Source organism: Spermophilus citellus (genome assembly GCF_964194105.1).
Source record: "Spermophilus citellus genome assembly, chromosome: 2".
NCBI classification, from domain to species: Eukaryota; Metazoa; Chordata; class Mammalia; order Rodentia; family Sciuridae; genus Spermophilus; species Spermophilus citellus.
In genome coordinates this window covers 150394364-150417182 of record NC_138183.1, presented here as the reverse complement: position 1 = coordinate 150417182, position 22819 = coordinate 150394364, and the positions used below count along the sequence as shown (strand labels likewise).

The 22819-nt window shown below is 53.2% G+C and overlaps 1 protein-coding gene across 1 annotated transcript in view; it reads right to left on the bottom strand.

Moving 5' to 3' along the window:
• NECTIN1 (nectin cell adhesion molecule 1) overlaps positions 1-16970 on the bottom strand; it is a 59127-nt gene extending 42157 nt beyond the window's left edge. Inside the window, exon 1 of the mRNA XM_081281091.1 lies at positions 15987-16970. Within this exon, the coding sequence (XP_081137217.1) occupies positions 15987-16065 (79 nt within the window). The 5' untranslated portion in view covers positions 16066-16970. The remainder of the gene's footprint in view (positions 1-15986) is intronic.
• Positions 16971-22819: the final 5849 nt, after the last annotated feature.

Sequence of the window (22819 nt, the reverse complement as noted above, 5' to 3'; positions counted from 1 at the left end):
CACCCCTTCACTTCTCAAAGGTGGGGGCATGGAGGTTAAGGGAATGCCAACTTTGCGGGGGCCATGTTGGGGGATGCACCTTTACATTTACAGAATCCCTGAAATGGATTCACATGTGTTCACACATGCACACCCAAGAACATGCATGTCACTTAACCAGCTCATGCACGCATGTCTGTGTGCTCAGGAGCACACGGGAGCAGTGAAGAAAGGTTAAGCAAAGTCATTACAGAAGCACACTTTTAACACAGCACAAAGAAAATGCTTTGGAAAACAAAATCAGCAATTTATTCCTATTTATTTAATTAACATTAGTAAGACTCTATCAAGTGCCTCAGAGTGGGAATATAAACACACGCCTGTGACGGAGACGGTCCCGGGGCTCAAGGACACAGGCTAAATGAACTGTTAACAGAGCACTGCTCTGGCAGGGCTGCTCACCAAGTGCCACAACAGAGGGAGGAATAGTGAATTTGGGGAGGGGGATTAGAGGGATGGGTGTGTCCCAGAGAAGTAAGGTCTGACTGGGCTTTGAAGATGGGGTAGGAGTTCTCCGGGCAGTGAAGGCCAGCCCTCCGAGCACGCCTGCAGGAGGAAGGGCCACAGCTGACAGAGCAGATCTGCCCACCTGAGTGGAGTCTAGAGTGTCAAGCAACGAGGAAACCCCAAGTCACAATGCTGGCGTCACTGGGGTGGCATCGTTTCTGACCCAAACACTGACACCCCCCACACAGACGCTGCCATCGCTCAGCACCGCCTGCGAAGCCACACAGCCAGGCGTGGTTTCTCACACACACCCCACAGAGCTCCCCGTACTTAGCGGATGCTGAACAAATGGGAAAAAGATGATTTTGTTTGCTGCAAATAAAACGAGGTGGGTAAGGAGGTGTCAGGAGAAACAGAAGCATCAGAAGTTCCCCTGTCTGGGCTACGGGTTAAATAGGGTGCCAAGAGAAAACAGAGAAGGAGACCGCAGAGCTTATCGGGCTTGAGAAGCCAGCCGGCTCCCATCATTTTAATATACATTCATGGGGCACCTACTGGGTACAGGGCACTGAACTGGGGCCAGCAGAGATTTTAAGGCCCTTCCTTATGGAGCTCAGGGTCTGGGGGAGGGGGAGGGAGGGGTTTAGTTCTAGGCAGGAGCAGAAGACAAGAGGAAGGGTCAGGAGGGAACCAGGCACTTCCCAGGTGGGTGTGCTGGGGCTCCGGCTCTGTCACCAAGGCCCAGGCAGGAGCGCCTGCCGGAGTGGGAGCACTCATTTTGGCTGGAACCTGTAGTGGGTCCATGTAGAGTTGTGGGAAGTACCTGGAAAAGTGGGCTTCTGGGAAAGGCAAGTGGTTCTCAACTGGGGGTGCTTTGGCCTGAAGACAATTTTTATTGTCCCACTGCATCATGGGTGAGGAGGAGGATGCCCCCTTAGTGGGAGGAGGCCGGGATGCTGCTAAACATCCTACAGGCATGGGGAAGGCCCCACAGCCAAGAGCTGTGTGGCCGCACGTCAGCAAAACAGTGCTGAGGCTGAAAGCCCGGGCCTACGTCACGGAGCCTGTACTTAAGTCAACGGCACTAGGGAGCCCATGAGGGCTCCAGAGCAGGAGAGGGACGTGCTCTCACTTCTCTGTGCTCGCTCTGCTGGTAGCAGTGATGGGGCTGGAAGGGGTCCTTCAGAGAGGGCAGGAGACACAGAACTGATGACACAGTGGGTGCAGGCGGTTAGGAGAAAGAGCAGAACCGGGAGTCCCATTGCAGAAGTGGAAGCTCACCCTTTCAGAGAAGCCCCTGTGGCCCTCCCCCAGGTCAGGCTATGTCTCCGTCACAGCCCCTGTAGCTTTAACCACTGGAATAATTCTCAGGAAACTTTGTGAATCACTGCAGAGGCGGGGGCCACACCTGTTTTGAGGACAGGCCACCACTACTGTACTCAGCCTCAGCCCACACAAGGGATGGGGGCTGACAGGAGACCCCACTCCCAGGTCCCCTGCTTCAACCCTTGCCTCCTTTCTCTCTATTCCCTTTCTTTGCCCCGTCCTTCTCCCCTGACCACAAGGCTTTCAAAAATAGCTCTAGAAAACTCTTCTGACCACCATCAGAATGGGACTGTGCCCAGGACCCCAGGCCACAGACAGGCCAACCTGGACAAACTCCAGCCAGAAGTTTCCCAGCAGTTAAGAGATGGAAAATGCCAACCCCCAAGACACACGGACCTCTGTGCTTCCTCACCCTAAGCCACCAGCGGAATAAAGTCTTGAATGTTTCTAGTTGCTTAAAGCATTTTTCCTCACATAGTGGATGTCCAAAGAGCATGTGTTGGTTGATTGACTGATCTCACCCAAAGGATTAGGGGAACATTTCCCACAGTGCCACCCATGACACTGCATGGTCAGCAGAAAAGGCCCAAAGCCAAAAGAGTCAATGGGGCAGCAGCGCTGCTCGGGAGACCCTCTCTGGGTGGCCACGGGGCCTGTCCCTCCAGCAGGAAATATCTAGGGGCCTCCAAACAGCCTGTGGGGGAGGGCAGTGAAGCAGGTCACTAATCTCTCTTGGAGATTAAACACCACTGATGGCTCTAAAGACCAGACCCAGCTGGGGGAGGGGGTGGCAGTGGGAGGGCCAGAGGGCGAGGCTTGGCTGGGCTGTGGTGACCCAGGTGAGGGGTGGGAGGGGTGGGGGCTTCTTTTCTGAGCCTGGACATAGCCTAGAAAGATCTCCAGGGTTACAGGAGGCAGGGGAATTAAAATTGGGTAAAAAACCCCCAATGATTATTAACCAGAGTTACTAATTATTAACCAGCTGTGACTCCTGGACTTGAGGCCCCGATTCTGGCTCCCTCACCATCACTGCTGAACTTCCCATGGGTCCTGCTTCCCTGTGCTCTTGACCATTGGCGGGGATGCTGGCCTGGCCAGGGGCTGTGTCCGTCTTAGCACAGAAGCCAAGCACCCCAGGGTGAAGACCCCTTCAGGGGAGTGGCAGGGCCTGCCTGAGGCCATTTCAGTGCCAGGACGGTGCTCACAAACTGCCTGCGAGGTAGGAACCCCTGGACTTCTGACTGCAGCATTTGCCTCTGTATCCTAACGTCAAAAGAGCTCAGCACCCTACCCTGCAGCGTGCTGGGGCTCGCCCTCCCCGTGCTGCAACATGCCACAGAGCTGCTGCACTGGGTCAGGCAGCACTGGTGAATGACAGGAGAGGCTGCCAGGAGATCACCCCACCTGTGGCACTGTGGTGCGCCTCCTTCCACTAGTCAGCATACCCATTTCAAAGCGGCTGAGTCCACCCCCAGGAGGGCCCAGCCTACCACCAGGGTTACTAATGTGAGCAGAGGGTCCTGTCCCCTAGCCCCGCTACACCCTGCACACACACCCCTGGCCTCTATGCACCCTGATGCCTGGCAATACGCTCCCTCTTGCCTCCCTTCTCTCCCCATCACCAGCTTAATTCCTTAATTCCCACTGGAGATAAGCAGATCTTTCGCTGCAATTTATTGTTAATCCAAAAGAAAACAGGGGTGGGAAGGGGTGAGGACTGGAAAGGATGGGGAGGATGGTGAGGTGCAGACAGCAGCCCGCGCTGCCACTCTTAGGTCTTGGACAGCTATGGCTGAAGGCAGGCAATCGGAGGCCAATGTTCCAGGCTGCTCAGCCCACATCTGGAGCACCAGGTTCAATTCTGGGAGCAACTCCCCTGTGACTGGGGATCTAGACACCGAAGACGGCATCTGAGACAGTGAGGTATGAGACCGGATCACATGAGCTTATGGGAGTGGGGACACTGGAGCTCAGGCAGTCCAGGTGCCCGAGGAACGTCATGTGTGGGGTCAGATGTACTCAATGCCATTCTGAGGGGCAGAAACAGGACTGATGGGCAGCAGCTTCCAAAACATAGATCTTGGTTGAGTGTAGAGGGGAATGTGGGGCAGAGAGCATTATGGGGGTTTCCACAGAGGGTGGTGAGTTCCCCACCACTTGGGACATTCGTGTTCAAGTTGGCTGATCCACTAACTGGAAGGGATGTCGTTAAGAGGTTTTAGGATGTGAAAGGGATTGCAATGCTCAGACTCTAGGATTCAGACTTAACCCATCTCTGTCTTCCTCTGCCCAGAGAGGTACCTTCAGCTGTGCACCTGCTGGGAGACTCTTTTCTGAACTGGCCCTGGGAGGGGGACAAGCAGACTCTGCCTTGGAGGGTGAAGGACAGTACAGTGCTTGGCATAGCCACAGCCACGCCTGCATATCTAGGCAGGGAGGGTGACCCACAGGCCTTGGCTCTCTCTACACTGCACCTTGGGGCAGTCACAATCCTGCACTTCCAACTCCCCTGAAGGAGGCCCAGGCGGCTTGGCTTCAGGAGCCACTGAGCTCCCCTGGTGACCCTCTGGGGATGGGGAGTGGATCTGCCTGCAAGAGCCCTGAGGCTTGAGTTCCTGGTCCACCCATGTTGGCCACCCTGGTGAAGGGACCCCACAACGTTCCAGGTCACACCTGCTGCGAGGGCTCTTCCTGTTTACTTCTTGTGAGCCTCTCAGGACCCCCTGCCCCCCATTCTACAGTTAAGGGAAGTCAAGTTTAGAGAAGACGGAGATGCTCATTTTAAGACTGACACAGGTAAGTCTTAAAATGCTGACATGATTTGGCTCCAAAATAACCAGTGGTTTCAATTTAGAGAAGAAAAATAGTCAAACCAGTTGTTTGTGATCAGACAGACAAAATAATGACCTAACTGATCTCAGCCTATTCTCTAACTGGAGGCTGAGGGCAGTGTAGACCTGGGCTCAGACGCTCATCGTCTTTGGCTGCCTCCCATCCTTCCCCCTCCACCACACCCTGGCACCCAGGCTCTGCCCCCCACCCCAGGAGCTGGGTGAGAGCCCCAGCCCATGAAGATGGCAATCAGTCTATTCAGGAACAGGCGTGCATGCCCACGCCCATGCGCACACACAGCATGTGACCACACACACACATACACACACACACACACACACACACACCATAAACCTCCCTCATACACACACAGAGGACATAAAAACACTTGTAAAGAAACACATAAACCACACAGATTATCATTATAGAGCAAACTGTGTACACAAGGGCCAAGGGGACAGGGTAATGGAGTGACAGGAGGCGGGAGAGGGCCATCAGGGACATTTCCTAGGAAAGGTGTTTCCAAGCAGAGCTTGGGGCAGAGGAGGCCACAGACACCCTTCTCTGCTCTCTCTGCAGCAGCAGCCCCTGAGAGGTGGGCGCCAAGGACTGTCACTGCCCCCACCCCATCCTTCCTGCTTCTCTTCAGTCCTGATCCCAGGCCCATTATCTGACTCCTGGGAGGGCAGGGAAGGGTGCTATCGCCAGGGCAGAGTCGGGAGCAGGGAACAGTGGTCTGTCGCCTAAGTTCACCAACGGCCCATCCATCAATCCAGTGGAGATAATCAGAGTGCTCAGCCAGCCCAGGACACTGATGACTCTCTGGCCACATAAACATGGGGAATAAATCTGGGAAGGGGCCGGGCAGGACCATATAGCAGGGCTGGCCACCCTCCCTGGGAAGAGAGAGGAGGCCCATCCATCATTCTGAGAGATGCAGCAATCTAGGCCAATGAGATGGAGACAGTTCGGGGGGCGGGGGAAGTGGGCAAACATAATAAAATCATCCAGTGCAGTGTGGCTGCTCTGCTCTGATCTTATTTACACTTGGGGAGATGCCTGTCCCTGCCTCTGCTCCAACTGAGACCTGGGAGCTAGTGCAGGAAGCTTCTGCTGTAGATTCAAAGCCCTACGAGGAGGTCCGCTCCAGGGAGCAGAGAAAAGGGGCATGAAAATGGTCTGGCCCACAATCAGGGCAGGTCCGGTCAGGGGACCCTGTGTGCTTGCTGGTCAATCCTTGGATTTTGGAGGAAGGGCCTAAGCCCACCTTCCTCCTACAACTTCCAAGCACTTCCTGGGTGCAGGGTAGATTCTAGCCCCCAGCACTATCACATGTCTATGGCTGGTGTCTGGTCCACAGGGGCCATGTGGTAATTCAAGCTAACGGAGCATGGATAATCTGGAACAGCAGAGGGTCTAGGAGGAATTTCTCTTTGGCGTCGAAACAGATCAGATGACTGTTCTGCAGCCAAGTTACCTTCCTAATTAAGCAAGGGAGTCTGTGAGGCCCGAGCCCACAGGGTAACCTAGGGTCAGAGGGTGCCAGGAGGAGCTTTGGGCCTGGGTGACTGAGAGGACATCGGCATGTGTACTGTCCAAAGTTGATGCTTAGCCCTTAGTTACAACATCAGGAAAGGGTTTTGGTTTTTCTGCTCCTGTGATCTCTACTAGGATGTTCTCTACCCCTGCTGTGAGGCTGAGGAGGCCTGGCCTCAAGATCAACTGCCTCTATCCCCAGCTCCCTGTCCCTGGTCTGCCTGGGGCAGAGGAAGCACCAGCCCTTTCATCCCAGGAGATCAAAGCAGCCTGTGCAGGTGAACACCCTAAATCCTCTTCTTCCCTCACTCCCAGGCAGGGGCCCCGTCCTTGCCATCATTTGAGATCTCTGGGAGAGGGAAAGAGAGACCAAAACCTTCCAGAAGCTTGGGATGGGCTCTCGCATAGGATCAGCTTGCTGAGTCCTGGACCCATTCAGGATGCGGGGCCAGCCTGGGACACCTGAGGGGGCAGTTCCACAGGTCCTCTTGGGGAAGCTACTATGCCTGGCCTAGTCTCACCACAAAACGTGGTGGGAGGTGATGTCCACAGACTCAGGGGATGAAAAAGGAACATCAAAACATTCCGCTCTAGCACAGCCACACGAAAACCCCCAAGGTACAGCAGTGACCAGGGCAGGCAGGATATACCAGGGATATAACAATTGTATTTCTTTCTTTCTTTCTTTCTTTCTTCTTTTTGTACTGGGTATCAAACCCTGGGGCACTTTACCACTGAGTTACATCCCCAGCCCTTTTTATTTTTAAAAATTTGGGGACAGGGTCTTACTTATTTGCTTAGGGCCTCAAACTTGCAATCCTCCTGCCTCAGCCTCATGAATTGCTGGGATTTGGGGTGTGTACCATCATGCTCACTACAACTATATTTCTAATACTTCTAAGTTATTCAAAGAATATAACAGTAACACTTATAAGACTCTTGGAAGATACAGGGCTAATAGCTCCCCAGGTGCTCCAGGGACTATACAATGACAGCACCAGATTATTCCAGTGCCATCAAGGGACACAGTGTAAACATTAGGTGGTATGTAGAGGTGGTGGACGGTTCTGGAAGCAGGGGCTCATGAGTACTCCAGGCTGTCTCCTCCATCACCCAGCCTCCCGCCTACCAGAAGATAGATGGCTTAGTCAAGTGGTAGGATCATAGACTCTGACCTGACTTTCTGGGCCTGAGTCCTGGCTCTGCCACTTACTAGCCTTGTGACCAATCGTGAGTTACCAGACTTTTGTCTGGGCCTCATTTTCCCATCTGTAAAAATGGAAAAAACAAAAGTACCTTCTCCATGAGTTGCTATGAAGATCAAATAAGTTATTACCTGTCAGATGTTTACAACAGGCCTGGCACCCAGGGCTCTCAATAATTTTTTTTTTATCATCATCACCAACAATCCTTATGAGCAACCATCTCTCCATGTGGCATGGACTAGTGGCCCACTAGGCTAGACCCCAGGGAAACCAAGCCACATCAGCAAGGGAACTCTCAGTACTGTGGAGAAGACAAATTTCAGGCTCAAAGAACTACTGAGCAAGGTGGAGAGTATCAGTCCACAGGGTGGCACAGCTACGGTGCTGGGGCTGTGAGTGAAGAGGTGGTCCTCAACTGGGAAGCCTGAGGACTTCCCAGTGGCTCCTGACCTCAGCAGTTAGTGTTTATGGGCTGGAAGGGAGAATGTGAGGGACCAGGAGGTACAATGGCACTGGGTGGGGAAGCACCAGAGTGAGCAGGGTGGGGTGCAGGGAGGGCAGTGGGAGATGAGCTAGCGGGGTGCAGCTATCATGTGCTCCAGGGCCTATGAGTGTCCTTCTGGGGTACAGTCATCCAAGCAGCAGTGTGGGCACACAGAGTCAGGAGTCTGGCTGCCAGTAATGATGTTGCTGTCACCTCCCCTGCAGTGGGACCCGTGTGAAGTAGTAACAGGGCTGGCTTGGCTCCAAGGCACCTCCTCTACCCTGCTCTTATCCTAGCAGCTAACCACATCTGCCCACAAGACACCAGGACCAAGAGTGGGAGGGAACTGGGGGACCCGGGGCACAGCTCAGGGAGAACGCCATTTCCGGCAGCTACCTCCCCAATCCCACGTGGGGCTTGTGCTCCAGAAGAACTGCAGACAGGACCTTATGGGGTTGCTTCATGGGCCAACATAGGCCTCTTGTCCCCTATTCTCAGATAAGGACTCTTATCTGATCACACAGATTGGCGTCCAATCTCCGCTGACTCAGTTGACGGGAATAGCAGCTCCTCTGCCAAAGTATGAACTGACCTGTGTGACCACTTGTGGGGGTCAAGTGAGCCCAGGTGTGCCCAGAAGCAGTCATTTGGGTCTAGCCTGCATTTTTTCCAAAAAGCCTGAGGCACCAAGGGAGGGGATGTGCTTCCCTTTGCTCTGGTCTTGTTTTTCAGTGACACCCATCAGGCCACGGTGGTGCTCTGGAAGCCGGGTGGTGGGAGAGAAAGAGACTGCAGAGGGGAAGATAGCGACGGGCACCAGAATCTGATAAGAAAGAAACAATCCTGTCTCCCGTGGGTGGAATCCCAGGCCCTATCACAGTAGCCAGGGACTCAACCCCAGGGAGGAGACGGGACCAGGAAGCTCCTGACAAGGCTACCAGGTGGCCCCTGGTGGTGGCTGCTCTTTCAGTCCTGAGTGAAACTCCACTTATAGGTGGGAAAGAACTTCTGCCATGGGGTCTCCAAGTCCCCACCCCCTGCTTTTTGGATAGAAAGATAAGTCAAGATTCAGGCCAAGGCCACTGCAAGGATGTCCAATTCCATCTCTGCTCTAGCTGTACAGGTGTGATTGGGTATGCTGTCACCTGTCCCCAAGAGCCCTCCTCCAAGGAATGCTGCAGGCTGAGCTTCAGAGGCAGCTCCTTCTAGAGGAGGCAGACTCTTAGAACAATCCCAGAGGTACTGCATCCTTCTCCCCTTTAGGCCAGGGGCAGAACTAAGAGTTCCAGGGGGTAGAGAAACTTGGGACCCCAAGTTTCCAGGCTTGGGGAGCATGCATGCGGTGATTTCAGAGGAAGGGACTTCATGTAAGCTCATAGACTGAACTCAGCTGCCCAATGGGACATTCTGACGCCTATGGTCAATGGGCTATTTCCCTCTCAGGCCACGCCTGCAGCTGTGTCCCAAAGGAGCCACCAGCCAGCGGAACTAATGTCCTCTAATGAGATTCGGGCCAAAGTGGTCAGGCGGGTTTTATTGTCTGTGGCTTGGTAATGAGACTCCTCATAAACTGGGAATGAAATTGGGGTCTGTGCAGACCAGAGAAGTGGGGGTAGCCCAGGAGAGGCGTTAACTCTATCCACCAAATCTTGTCCCTCTGCCCCTCCTGGCTGTGCCATCTAGTCCATGAGTACCTGCCCTCTGCCCTGAGCCAGGCTACACCCTGCCCTGGGCCTATCTGTACCCCGAGGCTCCACACTCACAGCTCATGGCTACGTCTCAGGCCACATCCCTGGAGTGGAGGAGGGATGCCCACGGCTCCCTTGGCCCTTGGCATCCCGCACTCAGACCACCCTGGGTCCATGGCCAGCTCCAGCTGGGCCCTTCCCCAGCCTTCATTCTCAACTCATCCCTCACTTTCTCAGGGAGCTGCCATGCTCTGGCTCACACTGCAGGGGACTGAAGGTGGCGGTGGCAGGTGAAGTGGACGGCCATCTCATGGACACATTCAGTGAGGACACATCCAGCCTGACTGTCCAACCCAGCTCATTTCATCTTCCTGATCTATTGCGTTTGCAGTCTCAAGTCCTGGCACCTAATTTGGCCATACTGGCATGAGATGGGCAGCAAGGTACCAAAACTAAGTCTCACTTTCCGCCTCTGTAAGGTGGAGGTCATGCTAGGAAGGCCTATATGTTGGGTGGAACAGTCAGGAAGAGGATGGATGAGCTGAAAACAAACACTGTTGTCACTATAATGTTGCAGAAGGGTTCCATCTGTGATAGGGGAGGCAACAGAGGAGGAGCAGCCCCAGGAGAGACTCTTACCTATCTGGCTCATACCATTTCACCAGGGGGGTAGACTACCCAAGAGAGTCTTGTTGTCTATCCTCTCCTCAAATGTGAAAGTTTGAAGGAGGCAGAGGCCAAGTCCCAGGCCCTCCCTGCCAGCCAGGATGCTGCCACAGCCAGTGCTCCAGATGGGCAATGGCACCCCAGCTGGGCTCCAGCCAGGCAGCGAGGCGGGTGCTGGGAGAGCCCTGGGCGACATGCTGCAGAGCGGAGGCTGTGTAGCACCTGCTCCCTGTACAGTCCTCGACCACCACGGGGCAGAGGCATGTAGCCAGCCAGGCCACCTGAGCTTCCCAGAGCCCTGGCTACTCCCCAGTTGCTGCACCTGGGTTATTATGTCCAAGTGGGAGAAGGGACTCACTCTCTAAGCAGCACCAGGTTGGAGACAAGAGCAATGGGTGGGCAGTTGAGTGTCTCTTTCTCAAGGGAGCCATAAAGGTGATGCTACCTGACAAGCACTCAGGAGGCAAGAGCATTCAGAGGAAAGGAGTAGGGATAGAAGTCACCACCCTTTGCAGGATGCTTATCATATGTCTGGCAACGTGCTAAGCACTTTTCATTCATCATTCCCAATCTCATTTTCACAAGTCTTGGAAATCTGTATTGACAGAAGCCCATTTTACAGATGGGAAAATCAAGGCTTGAAAAGTAACTTCACTGAGGTCACTCAGCTAGCAGTTGATGGAGATGGATTTCAACTGAGCCCAGATCGCCACCCTCTACAGTGTCACTATGCTGGGCTGCCAAGATGGGGCAACCACCAGGTGGCAGGGAGAGGACTGGGCTATCTGCTTCCCTGCTCTCCCTTGGGAACCTGAAAGGCACAATTCCCATTAAGACCCAGTGAATACACACCTATGGCCTCTCCTGAGCCCTACCCAGGATAAACCTGGGGTTATCCACTGCCCTGAACATTCTACAGTGTGCTGTCAGAATGTCTTTGAATCCTTTTTGAGTTCCTCTTGTTGCATGGAGTTCAGTGCTCCTTGTGGAATGGGTCGAGGTTTCAGATAGTGCCTGATGTCTTTTCTCTTTGCCCGTCTCCCAGTTCCAAACAGTGAATGAGACTCCAGAGTGTAAAGAGTTAACTGGACTAAGGGGTGTTATCTCCAGCTCAGGGCATTCCCTCTGCAAGGTGATCCCTGCTCAGATCTTAAGTTACTCCTGCCCCAGCCAGCACATCTGCTAGCAGTTCTGCAGACCTGGTCTCTATGGAGGGGGGCTGGCATCATGGGCAAAACATTTTCCAACTGGGCTTGGGCACAGGGTACTGGGCCCTAGGACTATCCTCTCTCCACTCCTTGCCTCTCATTGCCACTTCCTTTCTAACAAGAGGGCTCCTACTTCCTGATGCTCAAACCCACCATGTTTCTAGGAAAACCTAAAATTGCTGACCTGGGCATGCAAATGGCTCTGCAGGGCTTTTCATGGAGAACTGAAGCCCTCTGTTCATGTTATTTTTTAAAAATCCAGAATTTACTATCCCCCTCCCATGATTCTTTCCCCCAAGTACACAAGCAGGAAGCAAAGATGCTAAATCAGGAGCTGAAAACCTATCTCCCTCTGCCAATTCCAGCCATCCAGGGACATGAGAACCCACAGGGCAGGCCAGGGTTAACCCCAGGCTCAAACACTGCCTGTTGACCACGGAGAAAACAGAAGGCTGACAGGAGAGTCTCTTCAGGTGTTTTCAAGGTCTCAGGTGCCTCCTGGTGATGCCGAGGCCTAGACTAAAGCCAAGGGCAGAGGAGAAAAAGCAGCAGCTCTCAGGGTACCCACCCACCCAAAGGACCTGGACCCAGATCAGGCAGCTTGTCCTGGAAGGAGCTGGCCAAGGGCAAATCCTAGGTCTCCTCCCAAAGTCACCCTCGCTGACACTCTGACATAGACACAGGCATTTTCAAAGCTTAGAACCACTCACAAAACCCATCAGCACGCCATAGGAAATCAGTTCTATATGAACGTACATTTGATATTCTATGGCTCCAGTCCCATGGTGACCGGCAGATATAGGTGCTCACACCTCCTCATCCTAGTCTCTAGAGAGCTGCACTTGTGATAGGGAACTATAGATCATCAACATGAACACACAAAGCCGTGCACACAACCACTCCAGACCAAAGGCAAGACTCTAAAAACATTACAGGCCAAGTTCCACAACTGGCTAAAGTCCCTCTAGCCTGGCATGCTGGCTAATGATCAAAGTTTTTTAAAAAGAAAGAAAGAAAGAAATCAGTCGAACAGGTGAATACACAGACACCTCTCCATCTGCCCTTTCCCCAGGCCAGGAGGCATTCAATTTACCAGGTTAACCAGGAACGATACAATCAGAAAAATCGAAGATACATTCACACCTCCCTTGGGTGTTTTCTGTTTGTGCTGAACAATGAACATTAGTCAGGTGCTAAACAATGGCAGCATCATAGACACAGCAACTGGAGGCGACCCTCTGCCCCTCCAGCCTGGCCCACTCGCTCAGCTGTCAGCACTAGGGTTTTAGCCGGCTCCACCATAAACTCCAGCATAAACTGGGCCCGCAGGTCAGGCAGCCCAGGCTGCGGCCAAGGTGGATTCATCGTGCAAAGCCAAGTGGTGGAGAAAGGAACTGATGACACTCCTGATGTCGGCCAGCATCGGGCATCTGGGGCTACATGCTCAGGAGTCTAGGTAGAAAAGACACCTGCTAGGCCATTCAGCCAGGTCCCTGAGTCCAATGTTTCCTGATCCCTCCTGCCTGGATTAGGCCCTGATCTGATTCTGAGACACTCTCCACGGTGCTGCCTCAAAAACAGGCCTGGAGTCAGCTGTGGACACACACTGCAAGCCTTGGGCCAGCAGAATTGGTTTTGCCACAATGCCCTGCCCAGCAAGCCCGAGCACACCACTGTCTGTGAGAAATGGGGAGGAAATAACCCAACAGCTCTAACACTCAGAGTTTCAAAGTAAACCACCTCATGACAGTGAGCTGTACACAGATTGCAGAGGGGTACATGTGGCCCGACAGGTCTTCCGAGAGTGTGCATGACACCTGGGGTGTGTGTTCTCTTTCCAGACAAAAGGTGTAGGGAAGCCAATTAGGGAGGGTGTGGTGTAGGTGGGACACCTGCTTCTCAGGCAGGTTCTCTGCCTTCTCCTCCTCCTCCTAGGGCTCCCCATCTTTCTTTGGGCTGCAGTTCACACGCCCCACTGACCCTCTCCTCTAAGTTAACGGGAAGGAACCACAGAGTGTCAATGTCAGGAAACAAAGACAGGCTCTAGGGCTTTCACCACCCTGCCTGGTAAAGTCTGTGTTGTTGAAACAAATTTTCCTGTGTACACTCTAGTAGCTGGATTGGGAGTGTTTGTGGTCAGGTGCCATCAAACACACTAGGGGCTCCTCCCTCCCCACCCCCACAATGCTCCCCATCACAACCCAGGAGAACCCAGAAAAGAGCAGCAGATTGGCAAGTCCCCAGAGAGAAGCAGGAGCCAGCAATCAGAAAGGAGTGTGTGTGTGTGTGTGTGTGTGTGTGTGTGTGTGTGTGCAAGTTGGGTGGGCTGGCAACTTCTGAGCCTACTGGCCTCTATTCAAGGGTCAAACTGGGAACAACCATATCTACCTGCCTCCTTTCACAGTGGACTCCAGAGAAAGCAAGGCACTCAGGCAGTGGATCAAGGAGCTTGGTGAGTCTGGAACTTTGGCTGCCTCGAAAGCCACCCATCCATCAGTTACAATCAATCAGAGAACACTTATTAATTGCCTATCTCTGCTGTGGCTCCATTTTTGGCACCCCACGCTCTCATTTGGTTTGGTGAAGGGAGTGTCTACCTTGAGCCAGTTGAGGGTCACCTCCCAGTCCCCCTTCCTAAGCAGGTGGAACACAGCAGGCCTCTAGCCACTGAAGATGGAATTAACCACCCTTCAACATAAAACTGGGGAGAGAGAGCAACAAAAGGAGGGGAGAATGAGGGTGATTTCATCCCCCTCCCCAAACCTTCCCGCCCTTTGTCCATCCCAGGATTAGGTTAACCCCTAGCGTGCTAGAAGCAACCAGAGCTCCAGGCAAACTCTCCCTCCTCTGGGTTGAATGTGGATGTGTGGAATCAAAGGATTCCCAGAAGCACAGATCCCTGTGATCAAGCAATTCCTGGAGTCTAAGCTTCTGTATGTTCTGGGCTTCCCAGGCCGTCCAGTGTGAGATGTAGACCTCTTACTTCCAAAAGGCCACTCTGGGGGAAGGGGGCTCAGTCATGGCCCTGTGAAGTGGCAATGACCAGTGAGCCCTGGAATTTCCCCTCTCCCCCTTAGGAGAGATGCACCCCAGGATTCAGGGGTGGGGACACCTCCTCCCCACACACCTGTTTTCACAAACTGCTCTCCCTGGCATCTGCCACCCAGCCAGATTTGTGGAGCTCCAGCAGTGAGCTGGCGGGTAGGAAAAGGGGCACAGAAATAATGAGGTCAGGCTCCTGCCTTTCAGAAGATCACTGAACCCCAAACCCCGACAGCCAAGCTGACCCCCTCTAACAAACTGCCTGGCAACTCTGACTGGAAGATTCACTGGAAATCTCATATTCTTGCCCCAGGGGGAACTAGTCTCTGTATTCCCACCCCTCTATCCTGAAACTGCAAAGTGAGGACCATGTGCTTCAGTCAAGCTCCCCTTTGCCCCCCTCCCTCTGCTAGGGGCAGAGGTCATCATCTCAGGTTTCTTCCCAGAGGGCTACAAGGACCCTTCCCCCACCTTGACCCAAATTGGGTGTCCCACTGGGAACCCAGTAGCTTCCCCAGGGACACAAAGGGTTAAATCTAGGCAAGGGGAATCGGTCGGATTTGCCTCCTAAACGCATTTTCCAGTTCATTCCCCAGCACAATATGCCTGGGCTGGTCCCAGCCTCCGCCCCCACCCCACCCGTCAGAGTGGGCCACTGTGGGCCACCTCAGGGTCCTGCGCTGTCTTAACCCTTTGGCTGCTGGCAGCCCGCACCTCGAGGAAGGAAGGATATGCTCGGCACCCTCGTGGCCCCTCGGGAAAGTGGGTCAAGCAGCCACCTGGCTGGCACGAAGCCCATGGCACCTCCTCCCGGGAGAACCCCTAGCATTAGAAGCGGAGTTCCAAGGCGGAGCCCAGTCCCGCGCAAGGCCGAGTTTGCCATCCCCAGCAGTTCGGGCCTCACCCTCCAGGAAAGGAACCGCAGGTGAGCGAGGAACCGCCTCTGCAGCAGGAGCTGGCTCTCCGTGCCCGCGGTGGAGCGATGTGCGGCGGGAGGGGGCCGAGAGCCCGAGACCGTCTGGCAAGGGGACGACGAAAGAAACGAAGCCCCCCCTGCCATCCCCCAAACCGACAGCCCACCAGCTCCTAGACTGACGCCCTCCCCCTGGGGCTGTTGTCTCACACCCCGAGACGGTGATTACGGTGATTATTTTGCATTTATGTAACATGCAGTGTTTCCAAACTGCTTCTCGAGCTGAGAACTGGTTATTAAATAAATAGAACGCTATTACATATTATTATTTTTTTGTGAAGAACTGAGCGGAGAAACTGCTTTCTTGCTACACAGAGACTTGCATCTAACTGCTTCCCTGCAGGGCAGGCTGTTCGGCTCCTCAACCTCTCTTTCACCGCCGCGCCACCTCCTACTTCCCCTTTTATCCAAGCCCTGACCCAACTTTTGTGGTTCCGTTCACTCCCTGCAACCCAGTAGTGCCCGCCATCCAGTTCCCAGCCCGGGGGAAGCACTGGATGGGTGGGGGTGGGTGGGGGAGGCAGAGGTGAACGCGCTTACCTGGGAGGAAGAACGCGGTCAAGCCGAGAGCTAGTCCCCACCAGCGTCCAGCGGCGCCCGCAAGCCCCATCCGAGCCATCGGGGTCCCGGGGACCGATGAGAGGGGAGGCGAGGAGGGCGCTCCTGGCGCTCCAGAAACCAGCCCGGAAGACGAGGGCGGATCGCTGGCGGCCGGCGGGCGCTCGGAGGATCCAGGTCAGCCGCTGCCGTCGGCCGGGGCGGGGTGGGCAGGGTGGGATCCGCGCGGCCGCAATCCGGGGCCCGGGCTGCCGCCGGCTCAGAGGCTCGGCAGATGCCCGCCGCAAGTTGCACGAGTCATGCCCCCTTCGCCTCCTCGGCTCTCCTCCCCGCGCGGGTCCCCGCCCTCTTCTTCCACGCAGAGTCGGGCTGGGGCGAGGGACCCACCCCCGGCGCGCCCGGCTGCCCGGCTGCGCGGCGCGGGCTCCCGGCCCCTGGCGCGCTCACACCCTCCCGCTCGGCTCCAACTTGCAGGCGTCCATGGCCGGCCGTCCTCCGAGGATGGCGGGACGAGCCCGGGCGGCGCGGAGGGCTCGGGGCCCAGGCTGCGGGCACACGGCTCGGCGGCCAGCTGCCGGAGGGGCTCAGGCTGTGCGGCCGGCGCGAGGAGAGCGAGCCGGGTGCGCCGCGCGTCCCCGTCGCCGCTGCGCTGCCCGGTGCCGGAGATCCGCAACAATGTGGAGCTGCCTGGGCGCCAAGGCGAGCCGTGCTCGCTCCTCTCCCTCTCTTTCTCTCACTCGCCGAGCTCCAGCCTCTCACCGCTCTCCCGTGATGTCAGCCCGAGGGGGAGGGGTTAGCGTTAACCCCCTCCTGGCTCCGACGCACGCCTGGCCCTGCCGGGCCTCCGCCCGCCAGCTCGCCAGCCCGCGCCTACTGGGCCCAGGCAGAGGCCGATGGGACGACGACCGTGGGGTCCCGTTCAGGCCCCCTCGCTCAAGAAATGTCCCTTTGGCCGCCTTTCAGCCCGGGAGTGGGCCGGAGGGTGGGCTGCCCTCCCTGGTCGCTGACAAAGGGAGGTAGTGACCCCTAGCGGCCGGCGTCGGAGAGAAGCAGCTCTGCGGGGGTGGAGTTAAGATGGGGTGGCGGGGCGGCAGCGGAGGAGCGGTGCGGGGAACACTGGATTTAGCAATGTCAAAGCTGAAAGGGCTTTTATAGCCCTCTACTCCAACTCTGGACCCATTTCACAGATGAGGAAACAAAGGCCCAGTGGAAGGCTAGGCATCTCGCCCAAGCCAGAAAGAAGCAAAGCTGGAACTACACCCCGGTAGCCAGAGCTACCTCTCCTCTGCAGCGCTTGGACGCTGAATGGAGAGACAGTTCTATGCGCTGCCAACCGGAAGCTGCCAAAGAAGCCAGTGGTGGGCACTGGTGGGTGAGATCAGGCATTCAGGTTTCTGGCACGGTTTCTTTTATAATCGTTACTGAGTTTAGGGGTTCCTTTCCCCAAATCGAAGCACCCCCCTTTTCCCCAAGGGAACGCAAATCCGTGCCTCTCTTTTGATTGATTTGCGGGATACCCGGGAAAGTGGCTCATTCAGTCAGTGTCCCCACCAGGGCAAGGGACTCTCGGGCCCCATCCCGTTCACCACCCACCACATCCGGGTGTGGTGGGCTTCCTGCCAAGGCGAATGCACCCTTCAGAGCCCTTGGCAGCCTGAAGCCTGCCCTTTCTCCCTTTCCCCTAGACCTCTTGTCCCTATCCCAGATAGGGGGAGGCAGACAAACAGGGTTTCCCACTAAATCGAGTCCTGACCAGACAATGCTCCCTTTGCCCTTTGCCCAGCTTCCAAGGCTGCAGGGGCAGAGCCAAACAGCCTGTTTCTGATAATAAGTAAATTATCTATCCTGAGTGTAGGAGGAACAGGAGAGGCAAGCAGGGCACCACTTTCCTCTTCTGGGGAACTGGCCCAGGAGTATCTCCTGAAGTAGTCACACTGGGGTCACATGGACACTCGCTTGCTTGGATTCTTGCTCACTTGCTGTACCTTTTACATTTAACACTATAACCTGGACTGTTTTTTTGTTTTGTTTTGTTTTGTTTTTTTTACCAAAACACTGTGCCAGGCTTGGGGATATACAGAAGTGGTCATTGTAATGTCCTTGCCCCAAGGAAGCCCGGTCTAGCAGGGGGAAGCCAGATGCAGAAACAGATATTAGGAAGAAACATATATGGTGTGGTGTGGTTTGGTGGGTCCTGGGGAAAGTAACCAGTTTAGCCTGGGCAGTTTAGCAAAAGCTTAGTGGAAAGGGGCAGAGTGAGTCATCTATCAAAGCTGAGCCTGGCTGGGGAAGGCAGTCAGGAGACCAGATTTAAGGTAGGCGGTCAGCACAAGGAAAGGAATGAAGGTGAGCAACAGGGGAGGTGGTTGGGGCCCTCAAATGGTTGTTCTTAACCTGAGCCTAATCTCCAGGAAAGAACAGGCCTGGTGCTCTGTGAACCATGCCAAGTAGCCACCAGCAAGATTTTAAGCTTGGGAATGCCCCTCTCAAATGTAGTTTATGATAGCTGGTTCTGCAGCTGGGACTCTCCCATCTGGCTGTCAAGTGTTTTAAGGGCCAGAGCTGAATTGGATTCCTTGCTGAATTGGATTCATACTCTGTGCCTGGCATGGTGGAAGCTGAATGGATGGATGGGTTCAAGGGGACAATTCCAGATGCACCAACATCTGCCAGTTCCCTGCTCTTGTTCTCTTACCCTCCCCAATTTGGCATGAGAATTCTTGGATGCTCTGCTTTTAAATGGGCTTCAAGAGTGTGTGTCTTTAGGGGAGGGGCATGAATGCCTGGGGATGGGTTGGTTGGAGAAGATGGTGGCAGATAAATGAGATCATATGATTTTACATTCATCATCTTTAAAGAAGCAGAGAGGCTGCTGGAAGAGGTGATATTTGACTGGGGCCTTGAAGAATGGATCAGGTTTGGACCAAGGAGGCAGAAGAGGGAATTTCAGATAGGAGGCAAGAGTTTGAAAAGAAGGTAGAGGTGCATAGAGGCGGAAGAGGTTCTGTTAGTGTGGGAACAGCAAATGTTCCCATTTGTTTTCATCCTGGGGATATGTAGGAGAAAGAGACAGGTGGGTGCAGCCAGATTATGAAAGGTCTGGAAGGTTTCCTTCATGGTGGGAAGAAGCATAAGACGAAATATCAGGTGAGCGGGCATGGTTCCCTTGGAAAGCCCAGGAGCCATTTTTGCTCCTTCCTTTTTCTTCAGCTGTCACATTCCAACTCAAAAGCAAACCCCGTTAATTCTGTGTCCAATCTGTCTGATATATCTAATGACATTGCTCTACTTCTGCTGTCACTCTTGTGCCTGCATTCATGATTTCTGGGTAGCCCTTACAGTATCCTTGGACCGGTGTGGCCTGTACACACTGAGGGGAGAGAGTAACATGTATGGATCAAGCGTACGACACTGTACAACTAGGTTGCCTTATTTGAATTCCTAAACACCAGCTCTGACCCTTAGTAGCTGTGCGTCTGTGGGGAAGTGATTTAATTTCTATGTGCTCAACATTTCCTCAACTGTAACATAGGGGGAAATAATAGCACCTACTTTATGGAGTTGTTGTGAGGATTAAATAAGTTAAACATATTAAATACTTGGAACAATACCTGGTGTATAGGGAAAATGGCTTAAGTGCTAGTCATTGTTATTACTATAATCTGTCTCCCCACATACAATTTTGCTCCATTCTGCTAGAGGAATGAATATACATACACACACACCTGTGTGTGTTGTGTGTGTGTGTGTGTGTGTGTGTGTATAAAACTTTTTTTGTTGAAATAATTTGGGATTTACAAAAGAATCACAAAGATGATTCAGAGTTTCTATATTCCCTTTATCCAGCTTCCCCAAATGTTAGCATCTTATATAATTATGGTACATTTATCAGAACTAAGAAGTCAGCATTAGTATAATGCTATTAACTAAACTATAGAATTTATTTGGATTTCTTCAGGTTTTCCACTAATGTCTATTTTCTAGTCTAGGAGCCAATCTAGGATACCACATTGCATTTAGCAGTGGATTATCTTCTAATGCAAATGATCAGGTTGATTCCTGAGAACCCTTCCTGAGTCTGCCTGACTCTGAGGCTGGTGTCAAGTCCTCAACAGGGCATATAGGGCTCCTGGTTGCTTCTGCAGCCTCATCTTGCCCCTCTCCAGGGCTCTGAGTAGGAGCTGTTGGGCTTTCCTGAGGCTCTAGCTACCAAACATGTCTCCTCTGCACCCAAGCTGTTCCATCTGCACCAACACTCTTCCCCTGCCTTTTGGTCAGCTACTTTTTCTTTAGGGCTCAGTTTACATTTGTCACTTCCTCGTGGTGTCCCAGGCACATTCCCTCCTGTTTTCTCCCATGGCTCCTGTTGCATTCTTGTAACTGCTTCAGTAATTGTTTATAATGCTTGATTCACTTCCAATAGGCTGTCAGTTTCTGCTGGACAGGGACCACGTCAGTTTTGCTCTCTTCTCTCCCTAGCATCTTGAACATGCCTGGTATCTGGTAAGCACTTAATGAGAATGTGCTGATTGATTCCTTCACATCCTATGCCACTTTCTGCCAATCACTTCCCCTGCCTGGGCCTCAGTGTTCTCATGTGCAGACTGAGGAAGTTAGTGTGTTCAATGGTTTTCAAATTATTCTTTGAGAACCCTAAGATTTCTTGGGCTTTCCTTATTCCTTTACCACTGCTTCAGTAGGAGCCCTGTTTAAAGAGCATGAAATTCTTGTGCACTGGGTTTGGACTTCTGAAAAGGAATCTTCTTAATGGATTTGAAGATTCTGCTGCTTAAAAAAAGTTGAAAACTCTTGATGGATTATTGTGTTATGTATTACATATAGTTATGTGATTTAACCACTCCATGATATATATGCACATTTCTTTTTGTAGGCCATGGAGAGCCATTATTGGGATCTGTCGGATCTGTGCTTTCAGGACATGAATCTGGCAATGATGTGGGTAGGATGGACACATGACAATTGGTCAGTGAAAGTGGAGGCGACCTGGGAGAATGGGTTGTCATAGAAGCCAGTGACAGAAGGATTCAATGGAGAAGGTTGCCAATGGCATGCGATACTGAAGAAAGCAGGCAGGGACAGAGGATTTTTGTTTTGGTTGGTTTGTTTGGGGTACTAGAGATTGAACCCAGGGGTACTATATCACGGAACTATATCCTCAGTCCTCTTTATTTATTTATTTTTTTCTTTTGTGGAAGAGTCTTGCTACATTGCCCATGCCGTCCTCAAACTTGTGATTCCCTTCCTCTGCCTCCTGAGTTGCTGGGATTCCAGGCATGTCACCAAGCTCTGCCAGAAGAGGTCTTTGGAAACAGTGGCAAAAACACCAGTGACCTTTGAGAGAATGATATTGGCGGCCAAGCAAGGACAGAATCCAGATCAAAAGGGGAAGAAGCAGCAAGTGGAAGCAGAAGCAGCAGGTGTCCTTCTTTCTTTTGAGAAGCTTGGTGGTGGACAGAGGGATGATCTGATCAGAAGCCTGGAGGGTTAGTGAGACAGGCCCAGGAGCCTTTTTGATGGAGAATCAAATGCTGCTGAGCATCTGGGAGTCAGACAGAAAGAGCCGGTGGACAGTGAGGGATTGGAGAAGCAGGTATCTGAAGTGAAAGGTGTCGTTTAGAGCAAGCCCTGGACAGAGGTGGATGGTGGGCAAGAGGGGAGACAGATATTTTTGGGAAGACAGATATTTTTGGGAAGACAGATATTTTTCTGGAGGGAAGATAGAGAGCAGTGCAGGTGGAAAGTGGGGTAATTAATAAGGTCATGGCAGCGAAGTGGAAGCTGAAGTTGCCTGCAGAAAGAGGTTGGAAGGTGACTTCTTATTTCACAAGTGGGAAGGCTGAAAGGAGTGGCAGGGCGGTGTGACTAGTGATCTTCAGCACCTGTAGAGGGAGAGGAGCCACTGTCTGTGGACCTTCCTAGGAGAATCAGGGCCTGTGGCATCTGTTTGGGGGAGTAGATTTCAAGTTAGTCTAGGGATGACTGTGGGGATTCAAGCTGACCAGCCATGGAATGAACTTCCAGTCACTCTCGGATTGAGGCTGCTGGGTCATTTATCAGCCATGCTGTTGATGGGATCCTTGCTCTGGCATGGAGACGGATGAGATGAGTTCCACATGCCCTCCTGTCTCTGAGACTGGGTGACTGCTGGAATGACAATCCACTTAAAGCGCAGGCTGCTGGGCTCACCTTTCCCACACCCCAGAGCTGCAGTCAGCTAAGCTGGGAGACCAGACAGATCAGTCCAAGAGACAGGCGGTCCCAAGGACACTTTCCCCAGCCCCTCCCTGGGCCTGGAGACATTTTCAGACAAGCACTGTTGGGCTTGGAAAAGGCCCAAAGTCAATACAATAATGACTTCCCCTCCCGGCCATATCCCAGGCCCCTCTGTGTCATTCAGTAATTGGCTAATAAAGCTCACTTTGATGTGAGGAAACTCTATGAAGAAATCCCCAAGATTCCCCAACCCCCTGGAAAGTGTTGATAGCAGAAGGTGTGTTGGAATGGTATGCCGAATGGAGGTCACCCTTTCCAGTGTCCCCAGTCCTCAATCAAGGTAAGTTGAGGTTGAGGGCAAGAGGAAAGGAAAGGAAGAAGAGGAGGGATCCCTCAGAGAAAGTGTGGCCAGAACTTGAGTCAACTCCAGAGACAGCCTGCCTAGGTACCCCTTTCCCTAAGCTGACAGGCCAACCTTGCCCCAGGCAGTGCTCCTCGGGGTAGTGGGGAAACCACAGCCCCTAATTACTGTTATCATCACAGTGGTAGCTGTGGTGATTATGATGGTGCCTCTGTATCCC